Genomic DNA, 18,062 nt, shown 5'->3' with positions numbered 1-18,062 from the left:
CACTACACTGAATGACATATTCAAGATACATACACAAAGGCAGCCGTCATTGTCACTGCACTGAATGACATATTCAAGATATATACACAAAGCCAGTCGTCATTGTCACTGCACTGAATGACATATTCAATATATATACACAAAGCCAGCCGTCATTGTCACTACACTGAATAACATATTCAAGATATATACACAAAGCCAGTCATCATCGTCACTACACTGAATGACATATTCAAGATACATACACAAAGCCAGTCGTCATTGTTACTGCACTGAATGACATATTCAAGATATATACACAAAGCTAGCCGTCATCGTCACTGCACTGAATGACATATTCAAGATATATACACAAAGCCAGTGGTCATCGTCACTGCACTGAATGACATATTCAAGATATATACACAAAGCCAGCCGTCATTGTCACTGCACTGAATGACATATTTAAGATATATACACAAAGCCAGTCGTCATCGTCACTACACTGAATGACATATTCAAGATACATACACAAAGCCAGCCGTCATTGTCACTGCACTGAATGACATATTCAAGATATATACACAAAGCCAGTCGTCATTGTCACTACACTGAATGACATATTCAAGATACATACACAAAGCCAGCCGTCATCGTCACTGCACTGAATGACATATTCAAGACACATACACAAAGCCAGTCGTCATTGTCACTACACTGAATGTCATATTCAAGATACAGACACAAAGCCAGCCGTCATCGTCACTACACTGAATGACATATTCAAGATATATACACAAAGCCAGCCGTCATCGTCACTGCACTGAATGACATATTCAAGATATATACACAAAGCCAGTCGTCATCGTCACTGCACTGAATGACATATTTAAGATATATACACAAAGCCAGCCGTCATTGTCACTGCACTGAATGACATATTCAATATATATACACAAAGCCAGCCGTCATTGTCACTGCACTGAATGACAAATTCAAGATACATACACAAAGCCAGCCGTCATCGTCACTGCACTGAATGACGTATTCAAGATGCATACGCAAAGCCAGCCCTCATTGTCACTGCACTGAATGACATATTTAAGATATATACACAAAGCCAGTCGTCATCGTCACTACTCTGAATGACATATTCAAGATACATACACAAAGGCAGCCGTCATTGTCACTGCACTAAATGACATATTCAAGATATATACACAAAACCAGTCGTCATTGTCACTGCACTGAATGACATATTCAATATATATACACAAAGCCAGCCGTCATTGTCACAACACTGAATGACATATTCAAGATACATACACAAAGACAGCCGTCATCATCACTGTACTGAATGACATATTCAAGATATATACACAAAGCCAGTCGTCATCGTAACTGCACTGAATGACATGTTCAAGATACATACACAAAGCCAGCCGTCATTATCACTACACTGAATGACATATTCAAGATATATACACAAAGCCAGTCGTCATCGTCACTACACTGAATGACATACAAACAAAGCCAGTCGTCATTGTCACTGCACTGAATGACATATTCAAGATATATACACAAAGCCAGCCGTCATCGTCACTGCACTGAATGACGTATTCAAGATACATACACAAAGCCAGCAGTCATTGTCACTGCACTGAATGACATATTTAAGATATATACACAAAGCCAGTCGTCATTGTCACTGCACTGAATGATATATTTAAGATACATACACAAATGCAGCCGTCATCGTCACTGCACTGAATGACGTATTCAAGATGCATACACAAAGCCAGCCGTCATTGTCACTGCACTGAATGACATATTTAAGATACATACACAAAGGCAGCCGTCATTGTCACTGCACTAAATGACATATTCAAGATATATACACAAAGCCAGTCGTCATTGTCAGTGCACTGAATGACATATTCAAGATACATACACAAAGCCAGTCGTCATCGTCACTACACTGAATGACAAATACAAGATACAAACACAAAGCCAGTCGTCATCAACGCTACACTGAATGACATATTCAAGATACATACACAAAGCCAGCCATCAATGTAACTGCACTGAATGACATATTCAAGATATATACACAAAGCCAGTCGTCATCGTCACTACACTTAATGACATATTCAAGATAAGTACACAAAACCAGTCGTCATTGTCACTGCACTGAGTGACATATTTAAGATATATACACAAAGCCAGTCGTCATCGTCACTACACTGAATGACAAATACAGGATACATACACAAAGCCAGTCGTCATCGTCACTACACTAAATGACAAATACAAGATATATACACAAAGCCAGTCGTCATCGACGCTACACTGAATGGCATATTCAAGATATATACACAAGCCCAGTCGTCATTGTCACTACACTGAACGACATATTCGAGATATGTACACAAGGCCAGTCGTCATCGTCACTACACAGAGTGACAAATACAAGAGACAGACACAAAGCCAGTCGTCATTGTCACTACACTGAATGACATATTCAAAATATATACCTAAGGCCAGCGGTCAAGGTCTCTTCTCTTAATGACAAATACTGGAGACAGACACAAAGCCAGTCGTCAAGTCGCTGCACTGAATGACAAATACAACATACTTACATACACAAGGCCAGCCGTCAAGGTGTCTTCTTTGAATGACAAATACAGGAGACAGACATAAAGCTAACTGATAAGGTCACTTTAGTGGATGACAAATACAGGAGACAGGCACAAAGCCAGCCGTCAAGGTCACTTCTCTGAATGACAAATACAACATACATAAACAAAGCCAGCCGTCAAGGTCACTTCTCTGAATGACATCAACAAAATACAGACATAAAGCCAGTCGCCCGTGTCACAACACTGAATGACAAATGCAACATACATGTTTCGTCTTTAAACGAGTTTGTTGAGTGCACAAGTTGTCAATAAATGAAAGGACAATTTAACTGACCATTTTAGCATCTTTTACTGACCAACCACGTCGCTGTAGACTATCACACATGTGAAATGTTCCAAACGCGTTTCCGTAGATTGGTCGGCACAATAACACCATACAGCGTTGCAGACAGGAAAGCACACAGAAAGGTCACAGTTTCTCGATTCGCACTTCTGAATATTCCTCAGAAACTCTAACAAAGCAGGTAAAGTTAATTGTTGCGCCTCTGTTTACTGACAAAACAATCAGATTGAGCACTATCGAAGGGAAAAAGTCACTCACGCACAATAAATCCGACATCGCTGATCCGACGTAGCGCATGGAGAGAGTCTGTACGTTCGACGAGAGTAGATAATAGTCTCTGGAACATCACGCAGTAGGACGAGAGTCCTTTCTACTTCGGACACCATGTTTCGTATTTAAACGAGTTTGTTGAGCGCACAAGTTGTCAATAAATGAACTCAGGAAAGCAGAATTTAACTGAACGTTTTAGCATCTTTTACTGACCAACCACGCGACCTCGGGTACATACGAAAACAGCACTAGGCATAGCCTCGATAGCAAATTACGTCACAACACAGACATAAAGCCAATCGTCCGTGTCATTACACACAAAGTCAGTCTTCAAGATCACTACGCTGAAAGACTTACAAGACACAGGCATAAAGCCAGTCATAAAGGTCACTACACTGAATGACAAATACAAGAGACACACACAAAGTCAGCCATCAAGGTTACTACTCTGAATGACGAATACAAGATACCCACAGAAAGCCAGCCGTCTAGCTCACTATAATAAAAATAACAAATACAACATACATACACAAAGCCAGCCGTCAAGGTTACTACTCTGAATGACGAATACAAGAGACCCACAGAAAGCCAGCCGTCTAGCTCACTATAATGAATAACAAATACAACATACATACACAAAGCCAGCCGTCAAGGTTTATACACCGAATGACATATACAAGATACAGACACGAAGACAGTCACCAATGTCACTACACTGATTGGCGTATACAAGATGCAAACACGAAACCCGCCGTCAATATCACTACACCCCATGACATATGCAAGATACAAACAAAAAGCCAGTCGCCAGTGTCACTACACTGATTGGCATATACAAGATGCAAACACAAAGCCCGCCGTCAATATCACTACAACCCATGACATATAGAAGATACAAACAAAAAGCCAGTCGTCAATGTCACTACACTGAATAACCGGTGCACGATACAGACACAAAGACAGTCGTCAATATCACTACACCCCATGACATATACAAGGCAAAAACAAAAAGCTAGTCCTCCAGGTCACTACACTGATTGGCACATACAAGATGCAAACACAAAGCCCGCCGTCAATATCACTACAACCCATGACATATAGAAGATACAAACAAAAAGCCAGTCGTCAATGTCACTACACTGAATAACCGGTGCACGATACAGACACAAAGACAGTCGTCAATATCACTACACCCCATGACATATACAAGGCAAAAACAAAAAGCTAGTCCTCCAGGTCACTACACTGATTGGCACATACAAGATGCAAACACAAAGCCCGCCGTCAATATCACTACACTGAATAACCGGTGCACGATACAGACACAAAGACAGTCGTCAATGTCACTACACCCCATAACATATACAAGGCTCAAACAAAAAGCTAGTCATCCAGGTCACTACAAAGAATAACATATACAGGATACACACACAAAGCCAGTCGTCAAGGTAACTACACTGATTGGCATATACAAGATACAAACACAAAGTTAGCCATCAAGGTCACTTCTCTGAATGACATATACAAGAGACAAACACAAAGCCAGTCGTCATTGTCACTACACTGAATGGCATATTCAAGATATATACACAAAGCCAGTCGTCAAGTTCACTACAATATTTAACAAATACAACATACAATCACAAAGCCAGGCGTCAATGTCACTACACCCCATGACATATACAAGATACAAGCCCGCCGTCAATGTCGCTACACTGAATAACATATACAAGATGCAGACACAAAGCCAGTCGTCATTGTCACTACACTGACTGGCATATACAAGATACAAACACAAAGCCAGTCGCCAATGTCTTCAATGTCATTCAGTGAGACCTTGACAAGATGCAGGCACAAAGTCAGTCGTCAAGGTCTCACTGAATGACAAATATTTATTTACTTATTTGATTGGTGTTTTACGCCGTACTCAAGAATATTTCACTTATACGACGGCGGCCAGCATTACAGTGGGACGAAACCGGGCAGAGCCCGGGGGAAACCCACGACCAACCGCAGATGGCTGGCAGACCTTCCCACTTACGGCTGGAGTAACAAATACAATATGCAGACACAGAGCCAGTCGTCAAGGTATCTACACTGAATAACATATGCAAGATACAGACATAAAGCCAGTCGTCAAGGTCTCTCTGAATGACAAATACAGTATACAGACATAAAGCCAGTAGCCCGTGTCACAGCACTGAATGACAAATACAACATGCAGAGACAAAGCCAGTCGCCAATATCATTACACTGCATGACATACACAAGATACAAACACTAAGCCAACCGCCAATGTCACCACACTGAATGTCACAGACACAAAGCATAATTGTCATCGTCTATATTGAGTGACTAAGATGACAAAACGTGGCTAAAATCTATACCCCATGATTCTTTTCCTCATCTTATTGATTGACGTATTACGAGTGTTAGGCGCTATACCTTTATGGGTCTGATTGATTAACTTATTACCAGTGTTATGCACTATTTTTTCTGGAACTTCACGTGTTACCAGTATTAGACATTATTCTTTTCTGGGTCTTATTGATTCACGAATTACCAGTATTATGCACTATTCTTTTCCAAGTCTTTTTGATTCAGGTATCACCAGTATTAGGCACAATTCTTTTCCAGGTCTTTTTGATTATGGTATTACCAGTATTATGCAGTATTACTCTTTTCGTAAAACTTTATAAAATCACCTACCGTCACATTTGTGGGGATTAATTAACAAAGCTCTGCGTGCGCTGTGCCCAGATATATCAAGATAATTACATAGCCACATGTAGTTTACTGTCAATTTTTCAGCGTAACCGGATTACACTGTTAATTCAACATGAGATAAAAACTGAGAAAGTTATAAGAAATTTGGCAATGGTTGTTAATAAATTCCGATTCTACCCATTGGTATGCAGATAATTTTGTGATAATTTCACCACAGGGATTTGAGAAGCCAAAGAAGTTCATCGCATCTCAAGGTAAGTACGTTTTGTTCATAAACATCAGTCAGTTTGGCCTTAACGATATCTGCGAAAAGTAAATGAGATGGTAAGGCCAGGATATGGCTCATAGCTGATGCATCAAACCTGTCCAAAAATTAATATCTTTACAATTATAAAACACGTACGAGTATATATTGGTTTGTAACAAATTGTCAATTTTGGCATTGTTGTAGATGCTGCTGCCAACTAAGAATGCAACATTGTTCATTTCGGTCAAGTTTGTGCAGTTTTGGACCTTTTTATGTCATGATTTAGAGAAGGAGGAAGTTGTGGTTAGAACACATATTGTACAAAACTTGCATTTCAATGCCGGTTTTCTTTGGGTAGGATTTCCTTGTTGAGGCCAAAACAATAAATTAACAGAAGAAATAAAAACACCTTAACACATTGATGTTAAAGAAATAAATACTAACTTCAGGTTGCACCTGTAGATTAGTGTCTAGCGATTAAAAACCCATAGTTGTGTGTGCCTACGTGTGAAGGTCTTCAGCAACCTGCGGATTGTCGTGGGTTTCCCCCGAGCTCTGCCCGGTTTCCTCCAACCATAATACTGGCCGCTGTAGTATAAGTGAAATAGTCTTCAGTAGGGCGTAAAATACCAATCAAATAAATAGTTGTGTAAGGACAGCGAGGTCCCGGGATTGAGTTCGAGCAGGTAACACTCGCATGTCTGTCTGATCACTCAATTTTCAGTTTCACATTCTCCACTGCTGGGACAGACATGTCAGTCGCCTTCAGTCTGATACGCACTCCGTTTGAACGATAGACCACTTCGTCTCTTTTAATCACGATTTCGAGAATTAGTTCTTTCAGTCTTTCGTGTTAAGGAATTGCAGGTTGAAAAAAGTGTTTTCACCGTTTTTTTCTCGTCAAAACTTGACAGTGTTCCGTATCCTTTATCTCACGTCAGCATAAAAATGTCCATCATAAAGATGTTCTAACTCGGTGTGACTTGCAGAATTTTAATTCAGTGAATACGTTTGAGCTCTAGATCCATTTTGATCGAAAGGTGCAAATCATGCGAAAAACACCTGTCCTACGTGTATTTCCATTCGACCAGCCACAAGAGCCACTGCTATACACCAGCAGAAAGTATATAATAACATTATTTTATGCAGCAGTTTCTGATATGAATAACTGAAATGTACTATTTTTTTTAGATTTTTAGGATCTCAATAAAGTTTTAGAAAAAGATCAGTGATAGGTGTGAAAAGGACAATGGTAATCCATTCTATTCGGATTTCTCTAAAGCCTGCACGAGAACTGTGAATTTCTGTGAATTTCTGTTAAAGTCAGAGTAAGATATTTGCTTTCATGACGCTTCTGTTTATTCATTGTAACTTACTGTTCTAACTGAAGTGTGATACGCCAAGGTCGGAATGTCCTGACAAGCTCTTGATACACGAAGGTAGGGATGTTCTAACTGAAGTTTGATACGCCAAGGACGGAATATCCTGACAAATGCGTGATACTACAAGGTCGGAATGTCCTGACAAACGCGTGATACGGCAAAGTCAGGATGCCCTGACAAACGCGTGATACACGAAGGTAGGGATGTCCTAACTGAAGTGTGATACGCCGAGGTCTGAACGCCCTGACAAACACGTGATACACGAATGTAGGAATGTGCTGACAAACGCGTGATACATAAAGGTCGGAATGTCCTGACTGACGCGTGATACGTGAAGGTCGGAATATTTTGACTGACGCGTGATACACGAAGGTCGGAATGTCCTGACTGAAGCGTGATAGAGAAGGTCGAAGAAGGAATGTTTTGTCTGAAGCGTGATAAGGGAGGGTCGGAATGTTCCAACTGAAGCGTGATACAAGGAGCTAGTGATGTTCTAACTGATGTGTGATACACGAAGGTCTGAATGTGGGGCCTACTATTAATGGGGCTTTACATTTAACTAAATGCCGTCTGTTGTGAAAACGTTGTGAAAAAGTTGGTCATTATTGGTTGGTGCACACTCAGTAATTACTATTAAGTCCATGTTGCCGTGTATATTTAGGCCGTCATAACAGAGATGTGTATACCAATAGTCAGCCAAAGCCAATGTTAAATGACCTAAGATCAATCGTTGTGTTATTTTTATATTTGTGAAAGAGCCCACTGACCTTATCATAAACGACTTTATGCGCATGATCTGGGAACAGAACGTTGGCACAGTTGTCATGGTAACAAACTTAGTTGAGGACACCAAGGTAAGTCACCCTAATTTACACTTTAAGTCACAGTAAGTTATGGCAGTACGGAACGCATAGTAGCACATCCTACATAATAAATATAGATATCAAGTGTTGAATACGTGACTGAAAGTTGAAATGGCACACATATTTCGGTAGCTGCAATAAAATTAATACATTTACCTATACCATTAGTAACTCATTAAGTACCATTGCAAACCCTGTTTTTAGTACGTATAGAAATGTATAATTCTTCTTTGAATGAAAATTGTACTTGTCGACCTTGTAGAAAAAGTGTAACCAGTACTGGCCGACCGAGGGCTCCACAAAGTTTGGTGTGATTGAAGTGACATTACTGAATGAGGAGTTGTATGCTAATTATAACATTAGGACTGTGCAGCTGAGTAACGCCATGGTAGGTCCCTCAACACCAGTATTAGGTGTAACTGCTACCTTAATGGTAAGACAGACTAAGTGTTAAGCAGCTGGAATAAGCAGAGGACAGAACGAACTGAGGTAAACTGGCGCACTATTTATATATGTTACCGCGCAAGGAAATTGAGTACTTCAGTTAAAGCACAAGAATTTTCCCTCGAAAAACTCTACCGAGTGCACAAAAAATCTTTATTTAATAACTGACTTGAATTTATCTTACTTTTAACCTGTTGGCGGTCAGGTGTTTTAGTTACGGTATATCAGTTGGAGCTGTAAGCAGACCATACCGGTGTTCGGCAGTACATACAATTTGTTCGTACTGAAGGCTCCCGTATAGCCGGCGGCAGCTAGATTCGAACACGGGACTCTTACACAAGGTCTACCTTTGTGAGTTCTGAGGCAGAGTTCACCACTCCTATTTTATCCGTCCAGTTGTACATTGGTCTCATGTACTTCCTTGTGTCTTTATAGAGTAAGCCCAAGATTCTCACACAGTTCCACTTCACCGCCTGGCCAGACCACAGCGCTCCCTCCGACGCCTCCGTGCTTCTCGACTTCCGGGACAAGGTTGTAGAGCACAGCTCGAACTTGCCTGGACCAATTGTCGTCCATTGCAGGTATACAGTTGTATAGCTTACACGGTGTGAACAATGAAGTCAATTTCATTGGCGTGGTTTCCGTTATAGAATTTATAAGTATGAGGTTCAGACTAGGTGAGTGCATTCAAGGCCTTTTTTATCTTTCTTACAACGGATATATATATATATAGTATTCACAGAATGCATAGGTATTTGCGTTATTGGTCAGTTTTGTTCTTTAATTGTTTTGTTTTGTTTCTTAAATTTGTCAGTTATGCATATGCTTATAGTACAGCTGTAGACTAAGAGTTCTTCACGCACGGTCGCCACGGCGATAGGTTCCACGAAGCTGTCCTGGACGAGGTTGAATGTACCATAGCTTCATATGTCTGTAATCAGTGTTGTCGTCCTGTTAACGCTAACCTTACACTGCCATGCCTACAATGTATTGTTTTCCCATTTCAATATCATGTAAGCTTTTGTCTTATAACAGTGCCGGAATAGGACGGACGGGGACGTTCATCGCTCTGGACTACCTGATTAATCAGGCTAAGGCGGAGGGAATGGTAGATGTGCCGGCCTGTGTGGAACTTCTCAGACAACAGCGAGTTAATATGGTGCAGACACAGGTAATTCTAACCCCTATATATATAAACCCTGAGGGCGTTATGTTTTTACAGCCTTTATTGTTTAATTGTAATTCTAACAATGCTTACAGGTGTGATACCCAATGGTAAAATTAAACAATTTATTTTATGTGAATAGAAGGATTTTTTTTAATGTATACTATATGGAATGTGGGAATTCCTCGTAAAACAAATAAAAATTTCAATTAAATTCAATAACAGATGATGCTCTGTTCTCATATCCATCAGGCTTTGTTCTCATTACTTTTACACCCTGTTTTGAGAACCTCCACGCTCTATACTCATACCTGTGTTCTCATACCTGTAAACTCACCTTCTGATATAAAAATATGCGTTCTGATCATCTTCATTTTTCATGATAACATTCACTTTCTGTTCTGATAACCTTGACGCTCTGTTCTGATAACCTTCACGCTTTCTTCTGATAACCTTCACACTCTGTTATGATACCCTTCACATTCTGTTCTGATAACCTCCTTCTGTTCTGATAACCTTCATGCTCTGTTCTGATAGACTTCACGCCATGTTCTGATAACCTTTACTCTCTGTTCCGATATCCTTGACGATGCGATCTGATAACCTTCAAGTTCTGTGCTTCAATCTACATGCTCTGTTCTGATAACCTTTACGTTCTGTTTTCATGACCATCACACTCAGTTCTCATAACCCGCAAGTTCTTTTAACCTTAACGTTCTTTTCAGATAAGCTTTACTTACTTACAAGATGTTCTGATGGCTTTGTTAAATGAACACGGCTGCTGTAATATATAGATATTATAGGACATCGAAAGCATCACAAATCTGTTTTACCTCCAAATGTAGTGAAATCTTACAAATCTGTGCATTTTGTCATTTTGTCAGGAACAGTATGAGTTTCTTCACGAGGCTCTGGCAGAAGCCCTGAAACTGAACAACACTTCCATCCCTACTGTGAACTTTGCCGCCGTGTACTCTGACCTTTGCACTATCGACCCAGTGACTGAACAACCCAAAATGGCGGTACAGTTCAAGGTCCGTTACATCGTTGTGACTATAATCGATTCAAAACAACAAAGTTTTGTCACCATGAGAGAAATAGTTGCAACAAGAATGATTTTACATCTATTTATTACAGATTAGTGTTAAAAAATTTAAATGATTTGAAAATCATTCATTCTTAGTGAAAGTAACCGAGAAATAGATGCATGTGTTGTAGTAAAGCCGAGTATACCGTAGAAAAGGAGCTTTCTTAACTTCTGTAGAATATTCATAACCGTATCACGGTCCTTGGGAAAGGTGTGAAAACTGAACAACACAGGAATTGTTGGAATCCTAATGTATATTTCTCAGCAGCCAGCATAGATTTGGGGTTTATATATACTACCCAACAATTCCTTCCCGTCCGAGTGGCAAGGAAACGCTTTTTTCAGGGCTTATCCCTGTATTGTGGTTCTGGCCGACAGTGTGGCCCCGTAGTCGTGCTAAATGGTTCTGAAAGCTGTTCAGCCAATTGTACTTAGTTGGTGGCTTGTGCATGAACGGCCTGGATTGTGGTTGTCTGGCCGCCCATGCTGTGTTTCCCAAGTGACATTAAGTGAAAGGTGGTGTCATGCCTAGTGATAAAATGACAGCGTCAGGCATGCTCAGATTATTTACAAAATACCCCAATTAAAGAAAGAAAATGAAACAAGTGATTGCTACGCCATTTATACGATACAGGTAACCGATAAACGTTACTAAGATAAAATATAGCATAGCTGATTTACACGTAAAACAATAGTTTATTAGGAGCAAATGCGCTCATCAAGAACTAAGAATATGGTAAAAGCTGGACATTTGATTCACATCGATTCCTTAATGATACATTTTATTGTGCAGATTCTGGGGGAAGTCTCACCTCAGCTTGACGAAGCGAGCCAAAAATCAGCCCGTCTGAAAGAAAACTTTCCCAAGAACAGAAACAAGAGGATCTTAGCAGGTTTGGTCATCAAATCTTGCAAACACGCCCCCCCCCCCAGGTTACACTTTACACACGCACACGCACATTTACACTCAGACACCCACCCACGCCACCATCACCTCCCCTACGCCAATATGTTTAACGAATGAGTGAGTGAATTTATAAATTTGATGTTTTCCAAGCCCTGAAAAGGGATGATGCACACCACTATGTTTAACGAAACAAGACTCTTAGACTTTTATCCCAATCTGTTTAGAAATGTGATATTTAACGATGCCGCAACCAATCAAATCTTTTGTTTCAGTGGATAGGTGCAGACCGTATCTATCGACGCCAGTGAGTGGCTGTAACGACTACATCAACGCCGTCTTTCTTCCGGTAAGCTGCGCTCTTTTCATTATCAAACATTTGCAATTTTTTTAGCGATGTGCTGCCATCCATTCGGTCACACGTATCTTGTCTGTTGTAGGGATACAGAAAGAAAAGAGGTTTTATCCTCACCCAGACGCCTCTCCCAATCACGGTGGTGGACTTTTGGCGCTTGGTGTACGATCACGGCGTCCGTACCATCATCATGTCAGACCACGCCGATCCAAGGGATAAGGTTAGCCGAGCGTGGCCTGTAGTTATGTATATTGCCAGGAAACAAATGCAGGAAACAAGAGAGTAAATATTTGGGTTGTTTCTGTGTGTGAGGTTTTTGAACGTATGCGTGAACGACCCCTATCAGTAACGATATCAAAATCGCCTGGTTCTCGTAGAGCCGCTGTCTCCCCACCGGCGGACCCGCCCTCTGTACACAGCCACATGTGATTATTTACCGCAGACGGTGCACCACCGGGTGTATCAGAACGACATTTCAAGTAAAAGATATGGTTTTCCATTAATTAACGAAAAGTAAATCCACAGCGCGTGGACAGGCACAATTGTCCTATAACCATATAAACTATAGATATGTTTTACGAATAACAACTGAAAACTACAGGTGGACCGAAAAAGGCTTACTGTCTGCATAAGCAAACTTTCACCAGGTTGTCATGGAGCCAGGCCCTTCATGCGGTACAATTTATTAATACAACCTAATGCTGATCAGCTACAGCATGATACTGATCAGTTCCATTTTGGTACATGTTGATTGATAACCAACTTGTGATTGTTGTAACAAACTGTACCAACAAACTGTACCAATAAACTTTACCAATAAATTGAACCAGTTGATTTGTGAACGGTTTCATGTCAGATGATACCAGCGTGTTCCAGTTGGTACCAGTATGTGTTACACCCTAATAACTAGAATGTGGATAGTAAAAAACGTTTATGTCAAAATATGTGATGTTGTTAACAAACCGTTAATAATATCCGGAATACCTGAACGCGAACTGTGTTATTATTTCTGTTCAATAGAGCGTGGGTATATATTGGACTGACAAGAATGGGGAGTTTGGTCCATTCAAGACGGAAGTAACAGACGTGGATCAGAGAGAGGACTTCACTACCTGGACTTATCACCTGATTTTCAAAGACGAGGTAGTCTGAAGTAAACACTTTGCTGTAACGCTCAATTTATTGCTTCGAAGCATCCGATACTACTCATTACATTTGGAACTTAATTCCAAAAGTATGTCTTTAAAGGATTTTAAAATATCGGTCTAAGTTGGTCTAATCATTCAGGTCGGGTTACACACAGTCAAATACCATGGGACCTCGTGTCGTGGATGTTACGTTGCCATGACAGTTATATATACGTAACTATACACGTGGGATTTGAGAGATACGCCACTCTGTCAGTAACAAATATGTTTGTAAGTGTGTAAACTTGTCTGTCAGTGTGGTAACATATGTCTTTGTAAGTCTGTAGACTTGACTGTCAGTTTGGTATGTTAACTCTCAGGATGTACAACAGCTCAACAAAGTATTCTTGCAGCACCTATAAGAAAGGCACGCACTTTGCGGTAAATCACATTGGAGAGCTCAGACTGTTGACTGATTGGTTGATGGGCACAAATCGATAACTTTATCTTACTTGTTTTTGATTTAAATTTGCTGATGTCATTGATGATTGCTTAAAATGATGAAAATGGTGGTAATAATTCCTCGATATATTTTTTATAATGTCAATGGAATAATCGATATCAATTTTTTATGCTTTGTACTATTGAGAAAGCAGAGGCTTTGTCTTATTGTCCGGGCAGTGATCTTGTCTTGTCGAAGCAGTGATTTTGTCTTGTCGAACAAGCAGTGACTGTCTTGTTGTCGAAGTAGTGACTTTGTCTTATGGCAGAGGTGCTGACTGTGTCGTTGATTAACCATTTACTGTGTCTCTGGTAGAGAACTGCAAAATACCCCTCCGCTATATTCATCTCTCTTTTCAGAAAGCACGTCAACCCGTTAAACAGTTCCGCTATAAAAAATGGCCGAAGAAACCTTCCCAGGAATCTATACCGTCATTTTTGACACTTCTGCAAAGCGTAGAAATCTGGCAAAGGGAATCTGAAAATGCCCGTATCTTGGTACATTGCAGGTCGGTCTGTTTGCCTTGCATGTATTTCTTGAATAATTAAGAATTCATGGCACATGCGCTACAATTGCATGCTGTGACCTTAACATGTATCTTATGCCGCATGACGGTCCACTTTACAAATGTATGCTGTGACTTTTACGTTTGGTATCAGCCAAATGACAACAGACTTTACTTATGTGCATCTATACTGTAACTTTTACATTTGTCATCAGCTAAATGACAACAGACTTTACTTATGTGCATCTGTGCTGTGACTTTTACATTTGTCATCAGCTATATGACAACAGACTTTACCAATGTGCATCTGTGCTGTGACTTTTACGTTTGTATCAGCTAAATGACAATAAACATTACTTATGTGCATCTGTGCTGTGACTTTTACATTTGTCATCAGCTATATGACAACAGACTTTACCAATGTGCATCTGTGCTGTGACTTTTACGTTTGTCATCAGCTAAATGACAACAGACTTTACTTATGTGCATCTGTGCTGTGACTTTTACATTTGCATCAGCTATATGACAACAGACTTTACCAATGTGCATCTGTTCTGTGACTTTTACGTTTGGTATCAGCTAAATGACAACAGACTTTACCAATGTGCATCTGTGCTGTGACTTTTACGTTTGTCATCAGCTAAATGACAATAAACATTACTTATGTGCATCTGTGCTGTGACTTTTACATTTGTCATCAGCTATATGACAACAGACTTTACCAATGTGCATCTGTGCTGTGACTTTTACGTTTGGTATCAGCTAAATGACAACAGACTTTACCAATGTGCATCTGTGCTGTGACTTTTACGTTTGGTATCAGCTAAATGACAATAAACATTACTTATGTGCATCTGTGCTGTGACTTTTACATTTGTCATCAGCTATATGACAACAGACTTTACCAATGTGCATCTGTGCTGTGACTTTTACGTTTGGTATCAGCTAAATGACAATAAACATTACTTATGTGGATCTGTGCTGTGACTTTTACATTTGTCATCAGCTATATAACAACAGACTTCACCAATGTGCATCTGTGCTGTGACTTTTACGTTTGTCATCAGCTAAATGACAACAGACTTTACTTATGTGCATCTGTGCTGTGACTTTTACATTTGTCATCAGCTATATGACAACAGACTTTACCAATGTGCATCTGTGCTGTGACTTTTACGTTTGGTATCAGCTAAATGACAATAGACATTACTTATGTGCATCTGTGCTGTGACTTTTACGTTTGTCATCAGCTATATGACAACAGACTTTACCAATGTGCATCTGTGTTGTAACTTTTACGTTTGGTATCAGCTAAATGACAATAAACATTACTTATGTGCATCTGTGCTGTGACTTTTACATTTGTCATCAGCTATATGACAACAGACTTTACCAATGTGCATCTGTGCTGTGACTTTTACGTTTGTCATCAGCTAAATGACAACAGACTTTACTTATGTGCATCTGTGCTGTGACTTTTACATTTGTCATCAGCTATATGACAACAGACTTAACCAATGTGCATCTGTGCTGTGACTTTTACGTTTGGTATCAGCTAAATGACAATAAACATTACTTATGTGCATCTGTGCTGTGACTTTTACGTTTGTCATCAGCTATATGACAACAGACTTTACCAATGTGCATCTGTGCTGTGACTTTTACATTTGTCATCAGCTATATGACAACAGACTTTACCAATGTGCATCTGTGTTGTAACTTTTACGTTTGTCATCAGCTAAATGACAATAAACATTATTTATGTGCATCTGTGCTGTGACTTTTACATTTGTCATCAGCTATATGACAACAGACTTTACTTATGTGCATCTGTGCTGTGACTTTTACATTTGCCATCAGCTATATGACAACAGACTTTACCAATGTGCATCTGTGTTGTAACTTTTACGTTTGTCATCAGCTAAATGACAATAAACATTACTTATGTGCATCTGTGCTGTGACTTTTACATTTGTCATCAGCTATATGACAACAGACTTTACCAATGTGCATCTGTGCTGTGACTTTTACATTTGCCATCAGCTATATGACAACAGACTTTACCAATATGCATCTGTGCTGTGACTTTTACGTTTGTCATCAGCTAAATGACAACAGACTTTACTTATGTGCATCTGTGCTGTGACTTTTACATTTGTCATCAGCTATATGACAACAGACTTTACCAATGTGCATCTGTGCTGTGACTTTTACGTTTGGTATCGGCTAAATGACAACAGACTTTACTTATGTGCATCTGTGCTGTAACTTTTACGTTTGTCATCAGCTAAATGACAATAAACATTACTTATGTGCATCTGTGCTGTGACTTTTACATTTGTCATCAGCTATATGACAACAGACTTTACCAATGTGCATCTGTGCTGTGACTTTTACATTTGTCATCAGCTAAATGACAATAAACATTACTTATGTGCATCTGTGCTGTGACTTATACAAATATGTTTGTTTCGAAACGATGTTAATGGAATCCACTGAAATCAGTATTTAATTGTTGGTATACACAAGTATAGATCTAAATATTTTCTTTTTACTAATGCTAATAATAACAGTAATAATTCTCCTCCTTTTCTCAGGGACGGAGTGACGAAGAGTGGGTTGTTCTGTGTGGCTTGGTCCGTACTAGAGAGGCTGAAGGTTGACCAGAACGTCAATATCTTACAGACTGTCAGACAGATGAGGAACAACAGGCCGGAGATTATTACTGATCTGGTATGAAATCAGCCGATGGTATATTTTTAGTTGTTTATCTGTTCCGTGGATGTTTTCGCAGTGCTCAGAAATATTTCGCTCATTCGACAGAAACTTATATGGAAGAAGAAACCCGTGCCTGAGAAAACCTCCCAACCAGTCCCAGACAAGTCTACTGTCTTTTAGCCGCAGTCCAAGCCATTGAACATTTAGTTATACCAGAGAGCTATAAAGGGACAGAACAAATAAAACACATGCAATATTTGATTTTGTTTGCTTTATGACATAGACGAAGGTCACACCAGACCTTTCAAGAAACATAAGTTTTTGATGGAAGTTCTGTCTATTTATACCGAGAGCTCATAGTGTTCGTGGGCCAGGATAAGTGGGGGATGTATACTTGTGTGTTTTATGATTTTTCCTAACTCTTTCCTTTTATACTGCTTCATTTGTTCCAGGAGCAGTTTAGATTTCTACACCAGATCGTGATCAACTATTTGGAGAACTACCAAACCTACGCCAATTTCGGCTAAGATGTTCCCCGAGCTATCCTTAATGACAGTAAACCCCTTGTTGTTGATTGACAGAAGTATTTTCCAACTGGAAACACCTGGTTTATATCCGCATAACCACCTTAATATACCGATTCATGTGCCATGAAGAGTGATGTTTTCTTATCAAGTTGAACTCAAGTTTGAACACCCAAGAAAAATGTTACGCATGTTGCTTTGTTTCTGAAGATTGAGTTTTCGCTGCTTCTGTTTGCAGTTTCTTTCACTTTATGCTTATTGTTTGTTTATTGCGGTGAACT

The 18,062-nt window shown here is 39.7% G+C and overlaps 1 protein-coding gene across 1 annotated transcript in view; it reads left to right on the top strand.

Annotated features, from left to right (window-relative positions):
• The window catches only part of LOC135481338 (receptor-type tyrosine-protein phosphatase kappa-like), a 32,006-nt gene extending 14,222 nt beyond the window's left edge, over positions 1-17,784 (top strand). The window contains exons 6-18 of the mRNA XM_064761176.1: positions 6,176-6,212; positions 8,344-8,441; positions 8,713-8,838; positions 9,330-9,475; positions 9,930-10,065; positions 10,944-11,093; positions 11,940-12,039; positions 12,326-12,399; positions 12,491-12,625; positions 13,426-13,548; positions 14,394-14,542; positions 17,137-17,272; positions 17,710-17,784. Coding sequence (XP_064617246.1) covers positions 6,176-6,212; positions 8,344-8,441; positions 8,713-8,838; positions 9,330-9,475; positions 9,930-10,065; positions 10,944-11,093; positions 11,940-12,039; positions 12,326-12,399; positions 12,491-12,625; positions 13,426-13,548; positions 14,394-14,542; positions 17,137-17,272; positions 17,710-17,784 — 1,485 coding nt within the window. The remainder of the gene's footprint in view (positions 1-6,175; positions 6,213-8,343; positions 8,442-8,712; positions 8,839-9,329; positions 9,476-9,929; positions 10,066-10,943; positions 11,094-11,939; positions 12,040-12,325; positions 12,400-12,490; positions 12,626-13,425; positions 13,549-14,393; positions 14,543-17,136; positions 17,273-17,709) is intronic.
• The last annotated feature ends 278 nt before the right edge of the window (positions 17,785-18,062 follow it).

This window comes from Liolophura sinensis, unplaced genomic scaffold (genome assembly GCF_032854445.1).
Source record: "Liolophura sinensis isolate JHLJ2023 unplaced genomic scaffold, CUHK_Ljap_v2 scaffold_23, whole genome shotgun sequence".
Classification (NCBI taxonomy): domain Eukaryota; kingdom Metazoa; phylum Mollusca; class Polyplacophora; order Chitonida; family Chitonidae; genus Liolophura; species Liolophura sinensis.
The sequence above is the reverse complement of the archived record's forward strand: the minus strand, read 5'-3'. Positions and strand labels throughout refer to the sequence as shown.